The sequence below is a fragment of the Antedon bifida genome, chromosome 3 (genome assembly GCF_963402885.1).
Source record: "Antedon bifida chromosome 3, ecAntBifi1.1, whole genome shotgun sequence".
In the NCBI taxonomy this organism is placed as follows: domain Eukaryota; kingdom Metazoa; phylum Echinodermata; class Crinoidea; order Comatulida; family Antedonidae; genus Antedon; species Antedon bifida.
This window is the reverse complement of record NC_136228.1, coordinates 11874833-11896343: the sequence shown is the minus strand read 5'-3', so window position 1 is coordinate 11896343 and position 21511 is coordinate 11874833. Positions and strand designations below refer to the sequence as shown.

At 32.5% G+C, this 21511-nt stretch overlaps 1 protein-coding gene across 1 annotated transcript; it reads left to right on the top strand.

The window, feature by feature from the left end:
- Positions 1–289: 289 nt before the first annotated feature.
- LOC144837188 (uncharacterized) lies at positions 290–20160 on the top strand. The gene is made up of 19 exons (XM_078692206.1): positions 290–376; positions 941–972; positions 2149–2318; positions 2624–2695; positions 3333–3504; positions 3796–4018; positions 4559–4653; positions 5216–5470; positions 6080–6233; positions 6593–6724; positions 7414–7527; positions 7901–8026; positions 8308–8476; positions 8864–10174; positions 10863–11011; positions 14233–14312; positions 17088–17302; positions 18323–19994; positions 20108–20160. The coding sequence occupies exons 1-18, from the start codon at positions 354–356 to the stop codon at positions 18419–18421; spliced, it is 3591 nt and encodes a 1196-aa protein (XP_078548332.1). The 5' UTR covers positions 290–353; the 3' UTR covers positions 18422–19994; positions 20108–20160.
- The last annotated feature ends 1351 nt before the right edge of the window (positions 20161–21511 follow it).

Sequence of the window (21511 nt, the reverse complement as noted above, 5' to 3'; positions counted from 1 at the left end):
TTGTTGTTATGAAATAGGAAAACTAGTATTGCAAAATTGTATTTTTAAAGCGCGCCACCTATACCTAGCAGACTCGAGAGTCAAAGGTTATAATTTTAATTTAATTTATATATTTTCCGTTTTCATTAGGTAAATGCAAACAACTTAAACAATTTAAAAAAATGTATTTAAATTAATATTATTTTATTGGATTTTATAAAAGTTTTTAAATAAAGTTTCCTAACATTAACTATTTATTTTACAATCTCAAATAAAATAACTGAACACAAATTATAGAAATATACAATAATGGCGGCGGAGTTCACGAACTGATAATTTTTGGGCGACAACTTTACAAACTTCGCAGGAATGTAATGAGTTGTGCTCAGTTGCTCCGGTAAGAGAAACATTTTCTGTACCCTTTGCTTTTTAAAAATCTATTGTTTGCGTATAAAAAATGGTAGAAGTATACGTTACTATTTCCAAGGCCCTTGACCCTGTATGAGGAGGAGAGTGTATGAGGCTTACCTGGGCTGGGGGTCGGATGCCTGGTACAGTCCTAGCTAGGTAGCCAGCTAAAGATAGGGCCTAGGCCTAGTCTGGTACTCTACCTATATGCATATACTATAAAAGGCAGGCTACTATTTTAGAGGCTGCTTCTTGTAATATACTTTGACAGGCATATGTGATGAGCCTGAACTGAAGCTGTGCTAATAGAATAGGAGTAATAAATTAATTTGTTGTAGGCCCTAGGTGGTAGGAATACCTGAGACTGAGTGAGCTGTTTTTATTGATGAGCTCAGTCAGACACAGTAAAGTGGATTGCCATGCCGTGGACGTAGTGGAGTGTTTTGTAGTGCATGCTCGATTGTTTTTTTCATCTGAGATTGGTGCGAACATAAGAACTAGCTTTTTTGTTAACAAAACAAATTGAAATTTCCTATGTTTTTTATCTTAACAGGCGAGCTAATGAACTCAAGGCAAAAATAATAGGTAGGTAATGTTTTCCCATATTTAGACAATATTAAATTTTGCAATGACACTGACAGCAATTGTATTGCTGTAGGAAAGACATATTAATTAATATTAATTAATACCAAAGATCATATATCAGAAGATTGCAAAAAAATCGCATTATGCTACGAAAACCATTGTGGATGCTATGCCGCATAAAGTACAGTGGATAATAATATTCACAGTGCCTAAATATGATGGACATTAATTGCGCTGCAACAAGAAACAATCAGAATTTCATTCTACCTATTCACATAAAAAGGTTAAAAACAAAAAATAAACTGACATACTGTAGAAAGGACAGAAGACAACCTCTACAAATTGAGACATTTACCGGTACCTTTTAGAAGACGTGGATATTTTTTGAAAATCACATTCCAAATGTAAACCAGGTTGCAATTAGCGGATTATTTAAATGCTAATTACATTATCAACAAACTCAACTAAACTATTTAATCATCAGTTTCAAATGCTATAGCAAGTTAACAAGCCACCACTAATCCATAAATTGAATGTAGAGTTATATTGGTGGTTCTAGCCTGGATATTAATTGTTATTAAAATTAGGTAAGCGTAAAAAAATTAATGAATTCATTTCGTATAATTTGAATAGTATGTGTGTTAAAAATCAAATTTTGTTTGTATTCATTGAATGGAAGGGGGGGGGGGGGAGGGGTGGAATCGTCTAACTGTCCTATTTAATATTTCATCTCATAAACATTGATTAGTTGTATACTATATTGAATAGATTTGAATGGCCAAGTGGTTAAGGCAGGGGTGCTTAAAACCATAATCATAATCGGCACAGGTTAAAATATGTTTCTGGTGTTTACAACAAATCTTCTCGGATAAGAAGACCGGCGTGTACAGTGTACAATGTGGCTTGTGTGCACTTTTTAAAACCCAGAGCATCTTTCGGAAGATTAGGGAGTTATCCCAGTGTACTGTGCTGTTCCATCTCAACCCATGTGGACATACAAATGAGTACTGATTAGTGGCAGCTGTACATGAAAAATGTTGTGCACAATTCAACCCAATTAGACATTTCCCCACATTTAGTACGAGACATCCTGTGCATAATAAATGTACTAATAAAGTCGAGTATAGTACTAACTAAAGTAAGTATTATTTGGAAATGTATTTATTTATAATTCAGAGGGAAATGCTGAAACTTGGGTAACCCGCCAGACGCTCCTGGACCTCTATCAACAAATTCTCGTAACCAATCTTGAGTTTGCCCTCGACAAAAAAGTAGAGCAAGATTTGTGGAATCATGTCTTTAAGAATCAAATTAACATCTTGCAAAGAAAAGTAAAGGACAAGACGGTATGTATTAAATCTTTATACATTTTTAGAAATTAAACATAAATTAAGTTATTAAAGGGTAATTTCTATTGTTTATTGTAAGAAATTTAATATAAACAACATTGAAAATGTCACTGCGTGAAAATAAATGAAAATCACCAAAATTGACTTTAAATTTGAGGCATTTTTTAAATATATAAATTGAAAAAATAATCGATTTTACACAGAAATATACTATTTTAATTTATTGTTAGAATATCTCAATATTAGTATAGCAAAATTCTTTTGACAATTGATAAGTTATACAAGACTATACTTTCTTATAGAATCCAAAACGTACAGAACTGCAAGCAACTTTGACATTATTCCTAGACAGTGCTAGTGGCTTCTACCTCCAGGTAAATTACATTAAATAAGGCTCTAGAATTGTTAAGAGCGAATATGTTTTGAAAGTGACCCAAGATGGAGGACTGTATGAACAAAAATACAAGGATTGAATGTTTTGTCTGTTTCTCAAGATACTACCAGAGTAAATGCAAATTATTAACTTTAGCTAAAACATGGTAAATCCTCCAACACTGGCCCCAGTCCCTTAATTCTTCGACGTTGCCACCACCACTGATTGATTGATTAATTATTACATAATTTTATAAGTAAAATGTAGTATGGAGAAATAGTTTTAACTTCAGTCTGGAGGATACTTTGAAGATACAAATTGTTACAGAAACAGTACCATTGGCCCCAATCAGAAACTTAAGTCATCATGTTGTGGTGTACCCAAATATGGTAGTGATATGCCCAAATATGTTGGTGATATGCTCACATATGGTGGTGATATGCCCACATATGGTGGTGATATGCCCACATATGGTGGTGATATGCCCACATATGGTAGTGATATGCCCACATATGGTAGTGATATGACATCATCATGTCCATATATAGGCACATCACATTTTGTTGTCACATAAAATTTGATAATGTAGACAGAGCTTTAAACAGTTGTTATAAATACATGCTGTGATTGTGTTTTAGCTTCTACAGGAACTATGCAGTGCCTTTGAACTGAGGCTGGGATGTCGTGTAACACCAGCTAAACTAGGTATCCTTGACGACAGGAACCCAAACCACCACAAACTGAAGCAAGCGCAACATGCGTCCTGTCTCTACATTTGTCAGTATTGTCTCGTACATCTCGGAGACCTGTGTATGTTTAAAATGTGTTATTTAAAATATGCACAATTTAATAGGTATTCTTATAGACTTTTATACTAAAGGTGATTTGTACTTCTCTTTTATATTTCTGTTGTTTACATGTAATCAGAAATCAAATAAATGAATAAAAGTCTTTTAAAGGGTTTCAAACTACAGTATCCGTATCCAGTATATTTATTTGGTCTATATTTTAAAAGTATATGCACTTTTTAAATGCATATAATTTAATAATGCATGCTATTTTGAGATTCCAACATTTTTATTTTTATTGTTTTCATCCTAGCCCGTTACAGATTGGAGACTAGTCAGGCAGAGAGCTATTATCGGCATGCAGCTAAGCTAGTTCCTTCAAGTGGACAACCTTACAACCAACTGGCGATTGTAGCAGCGTCACGTGGGGACCAGTTAGCTATGACGTTTTTTTACGTTCGAAGCACTGCTGTTAGACACCCCTTCCCGGCTGCATCTACTAATTTACAGAGTACCTTTGCAAAGCTTGTTGATAAGTGAGTATAGTTTTGTTACATTATAATAAGTATAGCTATTATCTATCACAAAGATCTATCTGATGCCAGAAAGATACAAGTTGTTGACTAAGAGTCACAAGTACATATATAACAAACTACTATTAGTTAAGATAAAAATAGATATATATTTCAAGTAGTGGTAGACTGACTACTGGAATAGTCAAAGCCCACCCTAGATTTGAATTTATATTCATAATCAAAAATGGCCAATGCACATATACAGTAGGCAATACCTTCACAACCAAACAATGTGTCCACTTAATAGAAGTTTCCCTGGGATAGGGGTTTTCCCTGAATAGGAGTTGGCTATAGTTTCATAGTAATTACATGAGATTGTCCCCTTTGGTGATGTCCCCTGAGTATAAAGGGGAGTCCCAAAAGATAATAATGTATAATGACGTATACAACCCTCTATATTAGCATTCTTTGTCTGACATGGCATTTTAAGACTATTACTTTATGATCATAGTTTGAAGAACAGCACAAAATAATCTTTTATTAAAATGTTTTTCTATGTAGAGATGAAGTGAAGCTTTTTAAAATGAAGCTTGTTGAATTGATTCATTTCTTTACCAAGTTCCATGCTGTCATACACCTCACTGTGGGAGATGCAGGTAAGAAGTTATAAATTGATATTTTTGTTTATATTCTTTACCAATTATTTAACATTGATGATTCTTAAGCCATTAATATATAGTTATAATTGATATTTAGGCCCAAATAAATCTATATTATTGTTTATGTATAGTGATTTTTGTTTGAAGGTTTGCATGGCGAAAGTTTCCATTCACCATTGTTCATGAGAAACAATGCTATTCTATAGCTAGTTTCAATCCCTCCCATGGTGAACTTGCTATTGTTTTAGTTTTCACACCAGTCCCATCCAATTTCACTTATATTTCCAGTTTCCTGGGCTTTCTACATTCTCACTCCTGAGAACGATCAAAGTATATTGATCACAATGTCGAGAAACTCAACAGTTCCTCTCAGAACTAAATATACGTAGTGTACCGCAAACTGTATAGTGATTGTTATGTTTTATTTAATCCTACTACCCAAAAAAAATCATAAATAAAACAATTGCTTACTGTATTTCTACTTAAAAAAAGCAATGTACATACATCCAGATGTCTCACTAGAATTATATTTTTCTCATGCTGTATTTTATCAATTTAGATTTACAAGTTGCATCAATGATCCGTGATAAGCTAGAAGAGAACTTCCGTTCACACTTGGCGCAGGAGTCACTATCAGCAAAGCAACTTGTTCAAATGATGTCAATCAATCTGTTCACACTACACCATATTAAACATCTTGATAAAGAGACAGTAAATGTGGATGGTGAAAAAGACCATGAAGAAGTCGTGACCTCAGATGACATGTTCACACAGGATGAGATTCAGTCATGGAATCTAACCCTTAATTTAACAGGTTAAATTTCATTATTTATTTCAATATGCAAATAATTAAGCAGCAGAAAGACTAACTACTACTTCTTCAATACCCTACATTTTTGCAATTTCAACTTTTGGGTCCTATTTTCGCTAATTGTTTGTTTTTTTTGTTGCTAAGTTTTGTGATTTTCTGTTCTATAATTTAAATTAAAAGACATCATCACCAATGATAGGCTTGTCGAGGCTTGGTTCTGGCTCTTAAATAACAACTGCTCTTCATGCATCACTTATTGATAAGGGTTGGCCCTAAATAGAGGTTGACCATAGTGTTGTATTTCCTTGCATTATTATACTTTATACTGTATTTGACTATATATCCAAGTTGAAATGAAATGTATTCTACACTTGCCTTGTTAATAAATGTATTAATATTATTATACATAAATCCAAAGGCAAATTACTGAAAAAATGACAAAATGCTGTGCATGGATATTAGTGGCTGGATCTCAATGGAGATACAAAATAAAATAAGCAAAAAGCTAAATCAAAAGGTAAAGTAAAACAGCCAGAAAAATTAGCAGAGCTTTTGGGCAACACTAGCCCTTCATCAGTGCAATATATTATAATATATATGTTTTCTTTTTAGTGACATTGTTTCAGCTGATGTTGCACTATATGCCATCAAAGTCTCAGGAGAAAGCACGTCAATGGGTGTGCCTACCAGCTGTAAAGGTCTTCTTAGATTGGCTCATTCATCGTCCTTACATTTTTGAAGATGATGTTGTCCTATCAAAACCAGTGTAAGTAAAGTTGTTGTAGATTAGGAGAAATTACAATTGTTGTATTCCAAGCTTTGACAATGCCACTTTTTTTGTGTGGATTTTTAGTATTCATATTTAATTGGAAGGCAATGTAAAAGCATTGTTGTTAAAATACTATGTTCATCACATCATTCATTCATCATCTATCTAAATTTGCTAAATTTACTAACTGGAAAAAGATGTATTTGCTGTCCAACTAAACTTTATCATTGATCTGGTATTTTTTACCATTGTAGAATGTATTCTCCTTTCGCTCTTCATGCCTTTTCAAGTAATGATCATTCTTCTAGATTTTAATTAGCACAAACGATAATTATGTAGTATTTATTTTTGTACAGTGTATGGAGTAAATTAGCAAAAGTACTGAATTTTGTTCAGTATAAAGATTCTGCTGATGTACATCCAAATAAACAGGCATTATGGGAAGATATTGAAGTTGATGAGTTTCTACCTCTTAAAAAAGCTCACAGGTAAGACATTTATTTTTTTGTCGTCAACTGGCAACGGTCTGCTTAATGAGCAACCTAACTACTAAACATGTTTATATATATAAATCCAAAGGCAAAATACTGAAAAAATGACAATGCTGTGGGTATCAGTGGCTGGATCTCAATGGATACAAAAAAAAAGCGAAAAGCTAAATCAAAACGATGAAGTAAAAGAGCCAGAAAAGTTAGCTTTCGGGTAACACTAGCCCTTCATCAGTGCAAGTGTTTATAATGTTTATATATATATATAATTTATAAATTGATTTTACAAAAAGTTGAATTTACAGAAATTGGCAAATAAAGTTTTTGCTAGACTAAAAAGTAACTTTTTTTTTCAAAAATAAATCCAGCAAACATTTGAATTTTTAAATTGTCAACTAGCAATTATAACAAATCTACTAGCAATTTGCTAGTTTTCTAGGCTGAATTTCATTTCATTTTTTTCGTAAAAACATGATAATACAATACAAATAAACATAATAAAACTCATGATGGTGACAGGATTAAACAAAAGCAAAACTAATTGCTGTACAAATTTTCTCCGCCGTCACAGGTGACAAATAATAGACATCAAATAAAATCATTATAGTCAATTAAATATATATATATAAAAGATAAAAATGTTATCACAGCACTGATTAAAATCATTGTAATCTTATTTTGCTTGTTAGTATTTTAAACTTTGATGAATTTAATCAAGTCAACTTGAATGCAGAAATGGAAAGTAGAGAAAGAGTTTGTCGTCTTGTACAACATGGAAAATGGCTTGTACAAAACCAATCGGGGTAAGCTTTAAAAATGGAAAAAAAAAAAAAATGCTCAATACAAAATTAAACTTATACATTTTCAACTTTACTATAAATTTATAAAGTGGGATTGTGATCCTATTTGTAGAGCTTGAAGCATATTTAATATAAATATTTTGTGCCTAGCTTACCTGGATAAACCAGCATAGGCCTTTTTCCCTCTAAGGGAGAACATAATGTATGAGTTTACCCTGTGAAATAAATTGAAGGAGACAGATGCAAACATGCAGTTACACAGTGCATATTAGTGCCAACATTTATGGTGCGCCACTAAAGACAAATATTTGTTCGTTTTGGTATGAACCAGCTTTAATTTGGAAATTTTTTTTAAAAATTGAATTGATTGATGTAGCTTAATGAAGTCCGAAAGATCTGACACATCAAGTAAGTTGATATTTACGTGTGCTTTAAGTGAAGAACAGGTGAGGAAACAGCAACAAAGATCAAAACAACAAAAACTCTTACCCACAAAACCAAAGTAAGTATATTGCATGTTTTTAGGATTAGTTTGTGTTGAATAACACATGTTTTAGTGAACTTATGTTCAATAAAACTACTACAAGTAACTGGTATCAGTTTCAGCATATAAACAAATTTCTGTTGATTTTTGTTTTAGTATAAAATTCTTCCATCCATATCCAAAAAAAATTATTATTTTTTTGTTGATGTCAACAATATCACTTTCCTAAACCTTTTCTACAGTAAATACATTGATATAAAATTTAGTATTTTTATTTTGTTTATTTTGATAATGTTTAGACCAGAGAACAAGATTCAAACTCACACTAATCTGAAGACAGCGTTGAAGAAAGGAAGAGATGGACCTCCTAGAAAAGTGGAATTCGCAGGAATTGAAGAAATAATTCATGATGATAGACGATCAGAAAACAAACGCACCGAGTCAAAAAGTCAGAGTATTGCTGTACAGGTAAAAGCATAGAAATGTTTTGAAGTATTAAAAAACACTCATTGTGATATACCTAATACTACTGAAAATGAAAAGATCTAGATCAACAATCAAACTGGCACTATTATCACCTTAACGGAGCATTTTCAACATTAATTTAGTACTCACAATCAGACTTTTCTTAGCGTTTACCATTTGACTAAAAAATCTTCCAAACGAATATATCAATTGCCAACTAATCTACCTATAAAAGATGCTGTTGATATTTTGTGCAACCCTACTAACTGTGATTGAGTCATCTTATATCTTGTTTTATTCCTTTTAAATGCAAATTTGAAATTAACATATTTCTCAGTACTGCTTTGTTATTTACATTTCATTTTTGTTTTGTTTATTTGAACAAATTAGGCAATTCTACCAAGAAAAAAGACATCATCTGAATCTGATTCTTCAATTACCCCAATTGGTAGTCCTCCTTCCATACCAGGTCGCCAGCCTGTTGGAGTGTTTCATGAACAGAACCACCAATCACCAGTCACTACATGGGATCCAGAGTCTGCACCCCATTTTCATAAAGGAGGGCCTAAACCTCAAGCAAACCCTATGCATAATATTCAGTCCTGGCAAGGTAGCAACAGCCCTGGAGGCAACAACAACGCGGGTCCCTATCAGAACTTATCGGGACCGCAATTACCGCAAGGACAATATCAAAATCAACGATATAGACATCCTCAACCACATATGCAAGATCAAGGGATGGGACCATATGGGATGCCAAGTAGCCCTGGTGGTGGTTGGTCGTCTCCTCAACGTAGTCCCTCTCAAACTAATCCACCAAGACCTAATTACCCTGGAGGTCAACAACCTTCAGGTTATCCCCAATTACCTCAGGGATCTAGTAATAAAATGAAAGAAAATATTCCTGGCATGATGCCAGCAAACTGGAATAAAGGAATGCCATGGCAAGGAGATCAAAACCATGGCAACATTCAACAACGACAACCTAATCAGTGGCCGAATGATAGCCGTCAGCCTTATCAACAGGCTTCTAAGATGGATTGGAAATGTTACCAGCAAAATCCTCAAGGCATTCATTCTCAACCTATGTCTCCCCAAGAGATGTACAACCATCGACCACCACCATTTCATCGTCCTGGTGAGAGTTCCACCCAACTGAACTCGCCCACCACTGCACAACCTAATATGCACACACGCTCTATGAACAATCCCAACTGCGGACCACCACCATCTCACACTGGGCAATACCCACTCCGAGCCAGACAGTCTTCACCACACAGTCCGCAGCAGTCTATGCAGAATCAAGGTGGTATCATCAACCATCCAAGAGCAGGTACACCTACCAAATCACCACAGAGCATGGATGGCTTTATCTTCCCAACTGCTGCAGAAATCAATTCTATGAGACATTTTAATCCGGTTAGTATGGACGTGCATCAAAATCAGCCTGCCAGTCTTGACCAGCTGAACAGCCATAATTCAAGGATGCCTCCTTCAAACGTGCCCAACAATTCGGCAACCATGCAAGCATTGACGGAGGAAGTTATCATGAGTATGAATGAACTTTTGTTAAACGCTATCGATCAGGAGGTTAATTTTCGCGACGATAGAGCACCATTTCAGCAACCAGTTGGTAATACATATGGATATAATTATCATATGAATAATGATGGCCAGCAAAAAATGGCACCCAAGCTTGTAGTAAGTTACTGAATTGATTACTAAATTAATTAACAGTTTGACGCCACAAAGGGAACAAACCACTTGGTTTGTTTGATAAAAACAGCATTTTGCGTAAAACGTTAAGTTCTGTCTACACTATCAAACTTTATGTGACAAAAACATGTGATGTGCCCATATATGGACATGATGATGTCATATCAATACCATATTTGGATATATCACTACTATATTTGGGTACACATTTTTTTTGTCAAACTAGTTTGATGGTGTAGACAGTGCTTTTGATTTAGATTGTTTATTTGAACACCTGTAAAGCTAGACAATTTTGAAAAAAGCTGTGGACTAATTTTAATCTTGTTAATTAAATGTGTGTCTATGTGAAAACACAAAACCCATTTCATGTGCCTAGGGTCTGTAGTCTGATTAGAGTTATTTTGTGGCCTAACTGACAATATTACAGTATAAAATAAATAATCACACACACAATCTTTAGACTTGGGACCATGCTTGTGTGTGTTATGTGTTTGGATCATTTTTAATATTTGTTTGCGAAATGCTTCCGTGGGCACACATCACAATGATGGGGCTTCCTTAACATAAATATAATAACAATACTCAATTTTAAATTACAACCATTTTTAATCAGCCTTAAGGTATTACTATACAACTAAATGCCTTTTTTTTATATATTCCCTTTATTCTTCAGACCCCTGATAATAGCATGCCTTCATCTAGACAAACTCCTAGTCCAGCAATCAACCAAAGACTAGCAATCAACTTCCCAGGCCGCGACAATATACCCACCAGCAATAGAGGGCATGATTACAACAATGTTGGCGGCGGCGGAAAACCGGGGTGAGTTGCAATTTGCTTTAATAGTGCGGATATTTTGTTTTATATCAACCACATCAATCAGTCAAATCAAAATTCCATGATGTCAAGACAATCAAACACTTGAACTAAAACTATAAACTACTAATAATAATTGTCTCTTTATTTGAAACAAAAGTTTGTTTCTAAATTTAGAACTATCAACTATTTCAATGTTATTTCATTTGTTTTTTTTAAACATTATGTATGTTTCTAGTTTTATGGAAAATAATATTATATACTTACAGCAGAGTTTTTATAAGTATAAAAATGTCTCATTTAGGATTCATACCTGCGATACTTATAAATTGACTGTTAAAATCAAAGCAGCCATATACAATGTACAAAAGCGTATTTTCCAATTTAAAATTCATAAAAATTACACATTTTCATAGAGAACTAGAAAGCCACTCCGAGAGTGCATACCTCCGCCTACTGTAAAATTCTCCTACATAAGATTTCTCCGGGAAAAAATATATATATATATATTTGTGTGTGTCTTAATGCTGTTTGTGATTTAGGCTAATTTCACTACAAACATTTGTATGCGAGTTTGGTGTAATGGTTATGTAACAAGCCTTTCAATTAACAATAGCTTCAGTTGACTAACAATAGAACAGCAACGCGAAAATCAAACGAGTGAATTTGAAAAGAAATAGGTTTTTTAAACAACTCGCATCAAAAAAGGTGCACATTAAATCAAATTATGTTTTAAAATTACAAATCACCAATTATAACTCTTGCCTCTTGTACAAAAATGAAGTTTTTTGGACAAGTAGTTCTCGAGAAAATGCAATTTCAGTTTAGTTGTTACTTTAAGACTGCTCGCTGGCTTTTGAAAAATTCTGTCCTATCTTTTAACACTAGCAGGTCTGAAAAGTATACTAAAAAGTGGTCCAGAATTGGGACCATGGTCCCAAATGGTCCCAAAATTTAATGGAATGGTCCTTGACCACATATCTATCTGTATATTCATTTTGGTAAAGATCTTGTAATTACTTTTTGAGTAATCCTGCTAACAAACAAACAGACAGACAGACAAACAAACAGACAAACAAACACATGCGATCGATTACATATACCTCCTTGGCGGAGGTAAATAATGGTTTACTTTTTTATTTTATTCAAAACTAAATGTCTTCCAACCTAATTATAGCATAGTGATTATAATTTGTTTAAAATAGGAATGATTTTGTATGCTACAGTATTGATAATGGTTTGAAAGTCTCAATAAATGACATTTAATCAACAAGAAAAATTAAATATCAGCCTGTTTTTAATTGATGAATAAATACTGATTATGGCATGTGTCTCGAAGTGGGCTTCCAACAATTTAACCTAATCTTACAAACATATGTTATAAATACTTTTTCGACCAATAAATGCCATGGCGGTATATATCTTGCTATTTATCCTATAAAACACTCTATTTGAAACACCTTACACATTCTAGTTCTTATTTCTATACATTGAAATGCACAACAACAAGGCACTTAGGTAACTCCTAAAAAATATGGAACATTTATTTGATTAATCACCTTATACATTTATAACTTAAGTGCTACTCAATAAAAAGAAATCATGATTTGGTTGTGATACTTTAGAATGCTCTAAGTACACAGGCAAGCGTTATCCATGACAAATAACCTGGTGAGAAAGTTCACATCAACCGTAAGCAGAGATTAAGTTTAGGACATGAGCAATTAGCCTGTCGTTAACACCGCATCAAGTAAATTGTTCACAACGCTTTTATCAATTATCATTGTTTCACCACATAAAATCCAATTACGGTTGATGTACGTCCAAATAATGTATTCTACTATTGTACACTATCCGGGTGATAGAATTGCTGTTTTTATGGTAAAAAGAGACAAAATACGTAATTAGACGGTGTAAGGTATCACTTATTGCTGTCTATGTACTTTCAGGTCTGATTTACACTGCTCCAACAAACAGTTTCAAACTGTGTTAAAAAAAGCTGTACACTGAGCTGAAAGCTGTATCTTGTGTAAACTTAAATTTAAAGTCATCATGCAACTTAAGATTTCTTGTATTTATTGAATTTATTGAAACATAATTGTTTTTGTCTGATAGTTTAATGTATTTGGTATATGAGTGGGTAGATACTAAAATTATTGTTTTACAATTTTTTAAATGTTCGACATGTTTCCGAAATGTATATTATTGTTTTACTGTAATTCATAAAGAAAAATTATGGAACCAAAATGCTGTGAATTAAAATTTCCCATAAAATTCAATATAAATAAGCAAAAACAAATTTAAAATGATTAAATATTTTTGCCTTTATATTTATATACTGTATTTAAAAGATCTTGTGTAAGAAATTGTTTTTTTCTTTATGTTATTTTATATTGTAAGAAAGTTGTATGATATTAACTGAATGATTTATTAGTGAACATCACTTTATGAAATTCATTTTATGAGTTGACAATAAAAAAATTGAAATTTAATCATTATTACTTGTAACAAGATAGGGTAAAAAAGATGCGAACGATCACTAACAGATCTACAAAACACATATTTGATTCTCTTGGGTTATCTGAAATAGATCATTAATCTGTTTAATTACATGAAAGAAAAGGACGAGATAAAAGGTATTTGAAAATCAAATATAGCAATTAAACTAGATAATTTAAGCAAGTGTAATAGGTTATTATACTTTCAATAAAATTTGGTATTCTCTAACATATCAATTTTAGGAAAAAGAACCTTTATTTTTTATATAATTTTCCCTTAATAAAAACATTTAAGCATTTGCCTGTTGTTAATTCATATTCATGTTCATTCATCACATTTTCAGCCTTTACCTTTTCACAGTATTTCAAATTTGTTTATTTCACTTATTATCACATGCTATTAAACCAGTGACTTATCCAGGATTTTGTAAATCTAACTTCTGAACTAATGTCCTATCTTTTGCATTGTAATTTTCCCCCTCAAGCCTATATTGTATACCACTATGTAAAAGGCATGCATCTAGTTCTGTTATCATTTAGGTAGTTTGATGTGATTTGGTATAACTCCAATAAAAGACCCTTGTAACATACAAAAGAGCTTTAATCAAACACTATTATAAAATCTAAAATTAATCGATTGAATTGTTATTTAAACAAACTATTAATACATTTTTTGTTTTCTTTCTATTGTTTAATTTCTAATATTATTATTATTATAATATTTTCCAGATTTTTTGATGAGAATGTACGGTTAACTGGAGGCTACAGACTCTTCACTCCATCCCCCTGGACAGCTGGTCAGGGTGATAGTAAGTTTTTGATAATAATAATTGTCATCTTTATTCATCCTTTCATTAGTGCTTGGCTACTTCAATATTCTGGTAGTATATACAATTTTGTATTCTGTATCTATATATAAATCCATATAATAAACTTGCACTGATGAAGGGCTGGCGTTGCCCAAAAGCTCTGCAAGTTTTTCTGGCTGTTTTTGTATCGTTTTTATCCAGCTTTTTGCTTATTTTATTTTGTATCTCCATTGAAACCGCTATATATTTAGTTAAGAGATTCATTTCAACTTTATGGAACGTATGTTGCATCAAATTGACATCATTGTTAATGACAATTAGTTTGACATTTTCCTATTCTAAACCTAAATATTGTCATTGTTCGTAATTTGACAATAAAACGATTGTCCAGTCATCCTAATTCTGATAAAACTAGATAAGTTAAATGTATTCGTAAATATAAATGTATTTTGCATTAGCCTAAATTGAGTGAATTCATATTTGAAGACTTCAGGTGCCAAACAACATGCTCCAGTTTGTTGAGTAGAACATTATTAAACAAACTACATTAAAAAAAACAAAACTGCTTATAAAAGCAGATGATGCTTGACAAAGTTTGGAACCAGGCAATTACATTGTACAAAAAGTACAAGCACGAATATCAGTGTTTTCGCATATTTCATCGTTAGCTTTATTATGTGTTGACCTACATATGTATTTATCCCTGAGGGATCCACCCACCTCTGGCTGTGTACGATTATTGTTTGGTTTATTATTCAAAAACGGGTAGTAGTTAGAATTTTAATGTCCTGAGGTAAAACACATATTGATGTTTGTTGGAAGGTCAAGTGCGTTATGCTCACAAGGGTAATCATAATGTAGGTTGTTAATTCTTGATTATTCATGGCAAGACATGCTTCACAAGCAAAACATCATCTATTCACTGACAATATAAAATCCCTATTCATATTTGAATTTGAAACTATACATACTTGCAATCAATCTATATATTTCAACAGAAATTTAAATGCTAATAAATGCATTAAAAAATCTAGAGTAGCAGGTCGCGTCTGTTGGGTATGCTTAGTATACAATATATTAGTAGTGTTATATTAAATATGCATGATAACAAGTTTGCTAATGTACCTTAGTCACTCGCACACAATTCAATTGATGTAATTATACTGTCATTAATGTTATTGGTAGCATTGCCACTTGTGAACTAACGCTTGATGCTTTTAACCCGTCCTCATTCTTTAACCTCAAACCTTGTTAGTCAGCGGCAATATTTATTATTTAATTGTTCTGAAAGTTAGGTGGGGGTTTGGTTTTAAGAATTATAAATGATTTATATTTATATTTTAAAGTGTAAATTTTTACACCTACTTAATTTTAGAAAGTAATACAAGGATTTTAACAATGATTAAAATGCAAATGAATTGTGTAGATGACTATTAAAAAGCTTTAAAAACTTTTTAAAATGCATTATCAAATTTAAAAGTCCAAACATGATTTAAAAAAAATATTGAGTAAACTTAAACTGAACTTGTTCATTTTGTATTCATTCAGTCACTTTTATTGCTAAAATAAAATAAAAACAAGCATAAATTAATATCATCAATACACATACTGTACATTTAGAAATGCGTACAATTTTAAAGAAAATTGCTATACTACTTTTCAATTCGTATTTTAAAATTGTGTTTCTAATGTGTGTATGTAGTATAGCACTATTTTTCCTTTGTGCTATTTTAATATAGAGCAGGGGGACATATTGTTGAGCTATCAAATAAAGCTGTTATTTGATATTCATTTAATCAACACAATTAAGAAATGTGCACCGATTTATACAACACAACAAACTCCCTCAAGTAAAACAACCCACATAAAGGGGACGATGATAGTAAATCCATTAGTCAAGTAGTCCGTGGTATCAGACACATGAGAATGCTGTGTGGTATTACTAACATGATGACATATTAATTTCAATGTTATTTAGAAGCTGGGGGACTTCTGTAGCAGAATCTAGACATTTAAATGTTATTACATTTTTATTGATGTCCATTTAAAGTACTTGTATGCACTAGTTTTTAGGAAAGCTGTCTTTGTTGGAAAGGGTCCGTATTTATTTTAATATGTAATGTGTACCCAGGGATGGATTGAACCAAGATGGCCAGTACAGTCTCCCAATTCACCTCCTTTCTTTCACCCATTCCTTTCTAGGCCAACTCTACAAACCTTGTTTATGATCAGTAATATTATCCGTGTTTACAGCTATTTGTGTTTTATTTGATTCCTAACACTTAAATGTTACAGCCTAATATTATATTTCAAAAGCATGTCATTAAAATGATAAACATTTAAAACTAAAAATAAAACAACATATTTGATATTATATTTCCAAAATAGTGGCAATTGTAACATTTTGTCATATATTTGTTCGGTTTTCAATGCTATGTAGTGCTTTTATTTGTGTATTGTGTACAGTGAAACCTCTATTAAGGGGACACCTTTGGCACCCAACAAAGTATCCCCTTAACATGAGTTTGCCTTAGTGGTAAAACATATATTGCCTCTCGTTTGTTTCACAGGAAAGTGTCCCCTTAATAGCATTGTCCCTGAATAAAGGTGTGCCATTTGAGAGGTTATTCTATAGTTGATAGATTTTACTGTATTGTGCCCTCTGAGAAAACAATCTTTCTAGAATATAAACAATTAACATTATGTAATAGCTTATTGTGTTTTTATTTGTTTAAAATAATAATAATAATAATAATAATTTTCTTTTGTTATTAGATCTTGGTTTGCCATCTTCACCGTTTGTTAGCCAACCAACAAGTCCGAATGCTACACCACGATCTCAGTCACCCATTCACCAAGGAACCCTGGGCCTAGGAGAAAATCTACCAGGCATAGGTCTCAATTGGCGTGATGAAAGATCCAACGTCTGGGGCCCATCGCATCAACTATCTAGCTCCCCTACAAGTAGCTTACTACCAGAGAGGATTCAGGTGAGAGACCAAGCATTGCTGTCCTTTAGTTATAAATAGAAACCTTTTCACAAATATATGTGTTCTTCATCAATTATTACTACTTAACAACATTTATTAAACAAATACAACAAAATAAGCAATTATCAAAACTAATTATCCTGGAATATATAACTTACTATTGAAATGAGAGATATTTATTTTTTTTTTAAATTCAAAAATGTAACTTTAAATTACACACGAGCAATGTGTGTACACTGGACCTACAGTTTATTATGGCTTATTCAAGAAGCATAGGCCTGCTATGCTACAAATTAATTTGGTTAGGTTATGCACTTTTTTCTACATGAAGAATGTTGACTGAAAACCTGGGAAGATAGCATATATATTAAAAATTGATATTTCTCCATAAAAGAGGATTATAAATATATATTGACACTGATTTTAGGTGCTGCAGTGTAAATGTGCAATCCCACTGTAATAGGATTAGCATGGAGACAATTCCAAACAGTTTAAATTGTTTATTCTTTGCGTTTTCAGAATATGTAGATATAGTAATTCCTGTAATACAATTGGTGGCAAATACACCGCCAGTGATTTCAAGTCATGTCATCAAACCACCACCACCTGTGTCATGTACTTTATCTATTTGTCCATAGAGGCCCATGATAAAAATATCTTAATACTTGAGCATCGGTATATTATACGTCTTAATAATATCATATTGTTGTAATGCTCATTTATTTGTTTACTGACTTCTTGTATAGTAGAACGGGAGAAACATGTTTAAAGCTCTCCTGACAACCGACACAATCTAAAGACGACACATTTTGTCGGGATTCAAATCGGGACAGGACCGACTAGTCAAGAAGTTTAGTTGGCCTTGTCGTACGATGCTGTCTGAGTTGGCCTTTAGCTGCTTTTTTAAAAATAGAATATGCCATGAATGTACATACTGACAAAATTGTGTATTTAAAAAAAAAAAAGTAATTATAGAATATAGATATAATATTGCCATTTGTTTATTTTTTCTATATATAGTCAATTTGGTCGAGCCCAATTGGTTCTTCATCAGAGCCGTCACCATTAGAGATGTTGCTACGGCAACAACAACAGAAACAACATCATCACGACACGTGAGTAACCGTGAAGAGCAGGCTCAGATGAGAGCTTTAGGATTTCTTCGTAACCTTCTACCACATGCTGTATCAAAACTACAGGAACGCTTGAAGAAGTAAAAATGGCGTTGATAAACCACTCAAGCTGTACCTTGTGATGTGCGTGCATGTGTGTCCAAATATGGTCAACGGAAATGGTTCCGCAAATAGCCAACACATTCAACAACGCTCACTACTCTTGGCCTTAGCCTTGAAGTCACAGTGAAAGTAAAAAAAGAAGACATTAGTTCTTCAATAGGATGCTAATCCAAATAGTCATATTTAAAAAGACATATACATTTATTGATTTGTTATTTATGTTTAATTATTCTGCTTTGTATATCCAGGGATATAGTGCAAAACCAATGAAAATTCGATCAGCTATTATGCTACCATCAATTTGTAAGTTGATGAAATTTTAACTACTCAAATAAACGGCGGGCGTCTGCTTTGCAGATGTTTTTCTATAATACAGCTAATCAGTACATCTTTTGAAGGAGACGGGAGCGATTGTGATTACAAGATTTAAATCTTGCAGTACATGTGTTATGCGTTCTTTAATTAGTGAATAATCGGTTTTTGTACTAGGCAGGTTGGTTTTGCCCAGTTCTGGTTCATGTCGTCACCCCACCGAATAGATAAACAGGAAACAATGCTCTTATACTAGTCTTTTATCATATTGAAAACAAAACAACCGTTTCATGATAAAGACAATATAATATATTTACTGTCTAAATTTAAAGATATTATACATTAACAATAAGCTAGTTATTCTTTTATGAGCAATCCATCTTTTTAAAATTGTAATATTTATTTGAAACTGTTGTAAACATTGACCCTACTTAGAACAATAATTTCTATGAATTGATGTGGTATTTAAAGACATACATATATTTAAATATAAATTACATTGTATGATGCATATATTCACCGTATTCTGGTCTTTGTGTATTTTGTTTCAAATTTTCCATTTACAAATTAATGGCATTTGTTATTCTGGGTTTTTTTTTTTTCAAAATCATTTCATGATGTCTATGGCAATATATAATTGTATAGAACAAAATTGATTAGGTTTGCATATAACTATTACAAATTAACAGGTGTTTGTAAGTTATGTTGTAAAATAATGACATACTATGTTATTAGTAATTGTCTGCATTTTTTTAATATAGTTTTTTTTTATTATTATTCAACAGAGGCTGAATTAAGTCGGCTAATTTTGCATATAAAGATTTGCATGTTTTCAGGTTGCCATAGGAAAAATTATGAATAGCAAGTTGCTTATTTGTGGTTTGATGAATACTAAGCCAGCAGCAGCATTAATGGTGCTTTTTACATCTTGCCAAATCATCTCAAATGAGCAAAATAACACATGGAGAATTTGTTACATGGTATAGTCCATAATGTATATAAAAGCTTGTTCTCTATCTATCCAATGCATTATATGTAAGTCATTGTAGAAGACCTTTCAAAACAACATTTTCAATTCATAAAACTGTTTTCAACACCTACTTTGCAGAGTAGAGAAAGTGTGTCCATAGAGCAGGGTGTCAACAGTTAACATAATCTATGGTTACAAACTGGCTATACAAAATGTAAAAGAACAAACTAAACCCACGCCTACTTTGCAGAGTAGAGAAAGTGTGTCCATAGAGCAGGGTGTCCAAAGATAAAATAATCTATGGTTACAAAACATTCTAACTGGCTATACACAATGTAAAAGAACTAAATCCACACCTACTTTGCAGAGTAGAGAAAGTTTCCATAGAGCAGGGTGTTAAAATAATCTATGGTTACACAAAAAAAATGTTTGTACTGACTTACTCAAGCTTTTATGTATTCTCTCTGATAAATACCAAGTTTCCATGTGCAGATTATATTTTCATGTAGATTCTTCTTTGTTGAAGTGTTGAGTTTAATCATTTCTACTTCACTACACTTTTAAAAGATATTGGAAAGAAATAAGGAATGTTTAATGTTATTCAAGATATTATCCGAAAAAGAATGTTATAAGGATTGACAAAAAAAAAGAACATGAACGAAAATATGTATTGTTATGATTCATGCACATGCTGCAATTATTATAATATCATAATTTATTACTTTGATTCTATCAAGTGTTTGGTAGTACCAGTAGTTTTAAATACATTTCATGTAAGACGACCGTTTGATTGTGTTTCAATGTTGAGAGGTCTCTTACATGGTGTAGACTGGAGAGGATAGTTTAATACGATGTTGGTGTTCACAATAAATTAAATAATAAAGTACCGGTAGTTAAAACTTAATCAAGATAAACAGATATTGTGGAACTTTTGCTTTCATAGTTTGTTTTTTATATTCATGCAGTAGAACTCCTATTAAGGGGACACCTTTGAGACCAAACAATATGTTCGCTTAATAGAGACATGTGCCTTGAATACGGTAGGTGTTGTCTGTAGGGTTGACATACATATCTCCTTGTTCATTTCATTGGCCAAGTCCCTTGAATAGAAGTGTCCCAATGAAATGGTTCTACACTAGATACATTTTGAAAAATGTAATGTTGGTTAACATTATAACTTGCCACATTTTCTCAGTTTCTTCTCAAACTATACTAATAGAACAGACATCAACATGTCCTAAATATTAATAGGCGGCCGGGAGGTTATTCGCATGAGTACGGTATATAGTTTCAATACAACTAGTGCATAGGCAACGTAGGTAAGTATCGCTTTAGGCATCAACATGTTATTGTTAACAACACAAATGTTAGTTTTTTTATTATTTTCAAAATTATCATGCATTAATTTGAATACTCATCAATATAATTCTCATTAATTACATCCATAAGGCCTGTGTTGTGAATCAGACAGAGTGTCTCATTCTCGTCTTCTTAAGCGGCTTGTTTAGACATCTGGGGCCAATGCAAAAGTCTTCGGTCTTTTTGTCTATATTATAGTACAAGAGTAATTAAGTGCCTGCGTGATAAATATGATAATGCTTTTAACAACATGTTGAGAAGTTCTTTGAATTCAGGAACATCAACTATATTTAGCACATTGTATTTTATTATTAATATTCCACTTTATTATCA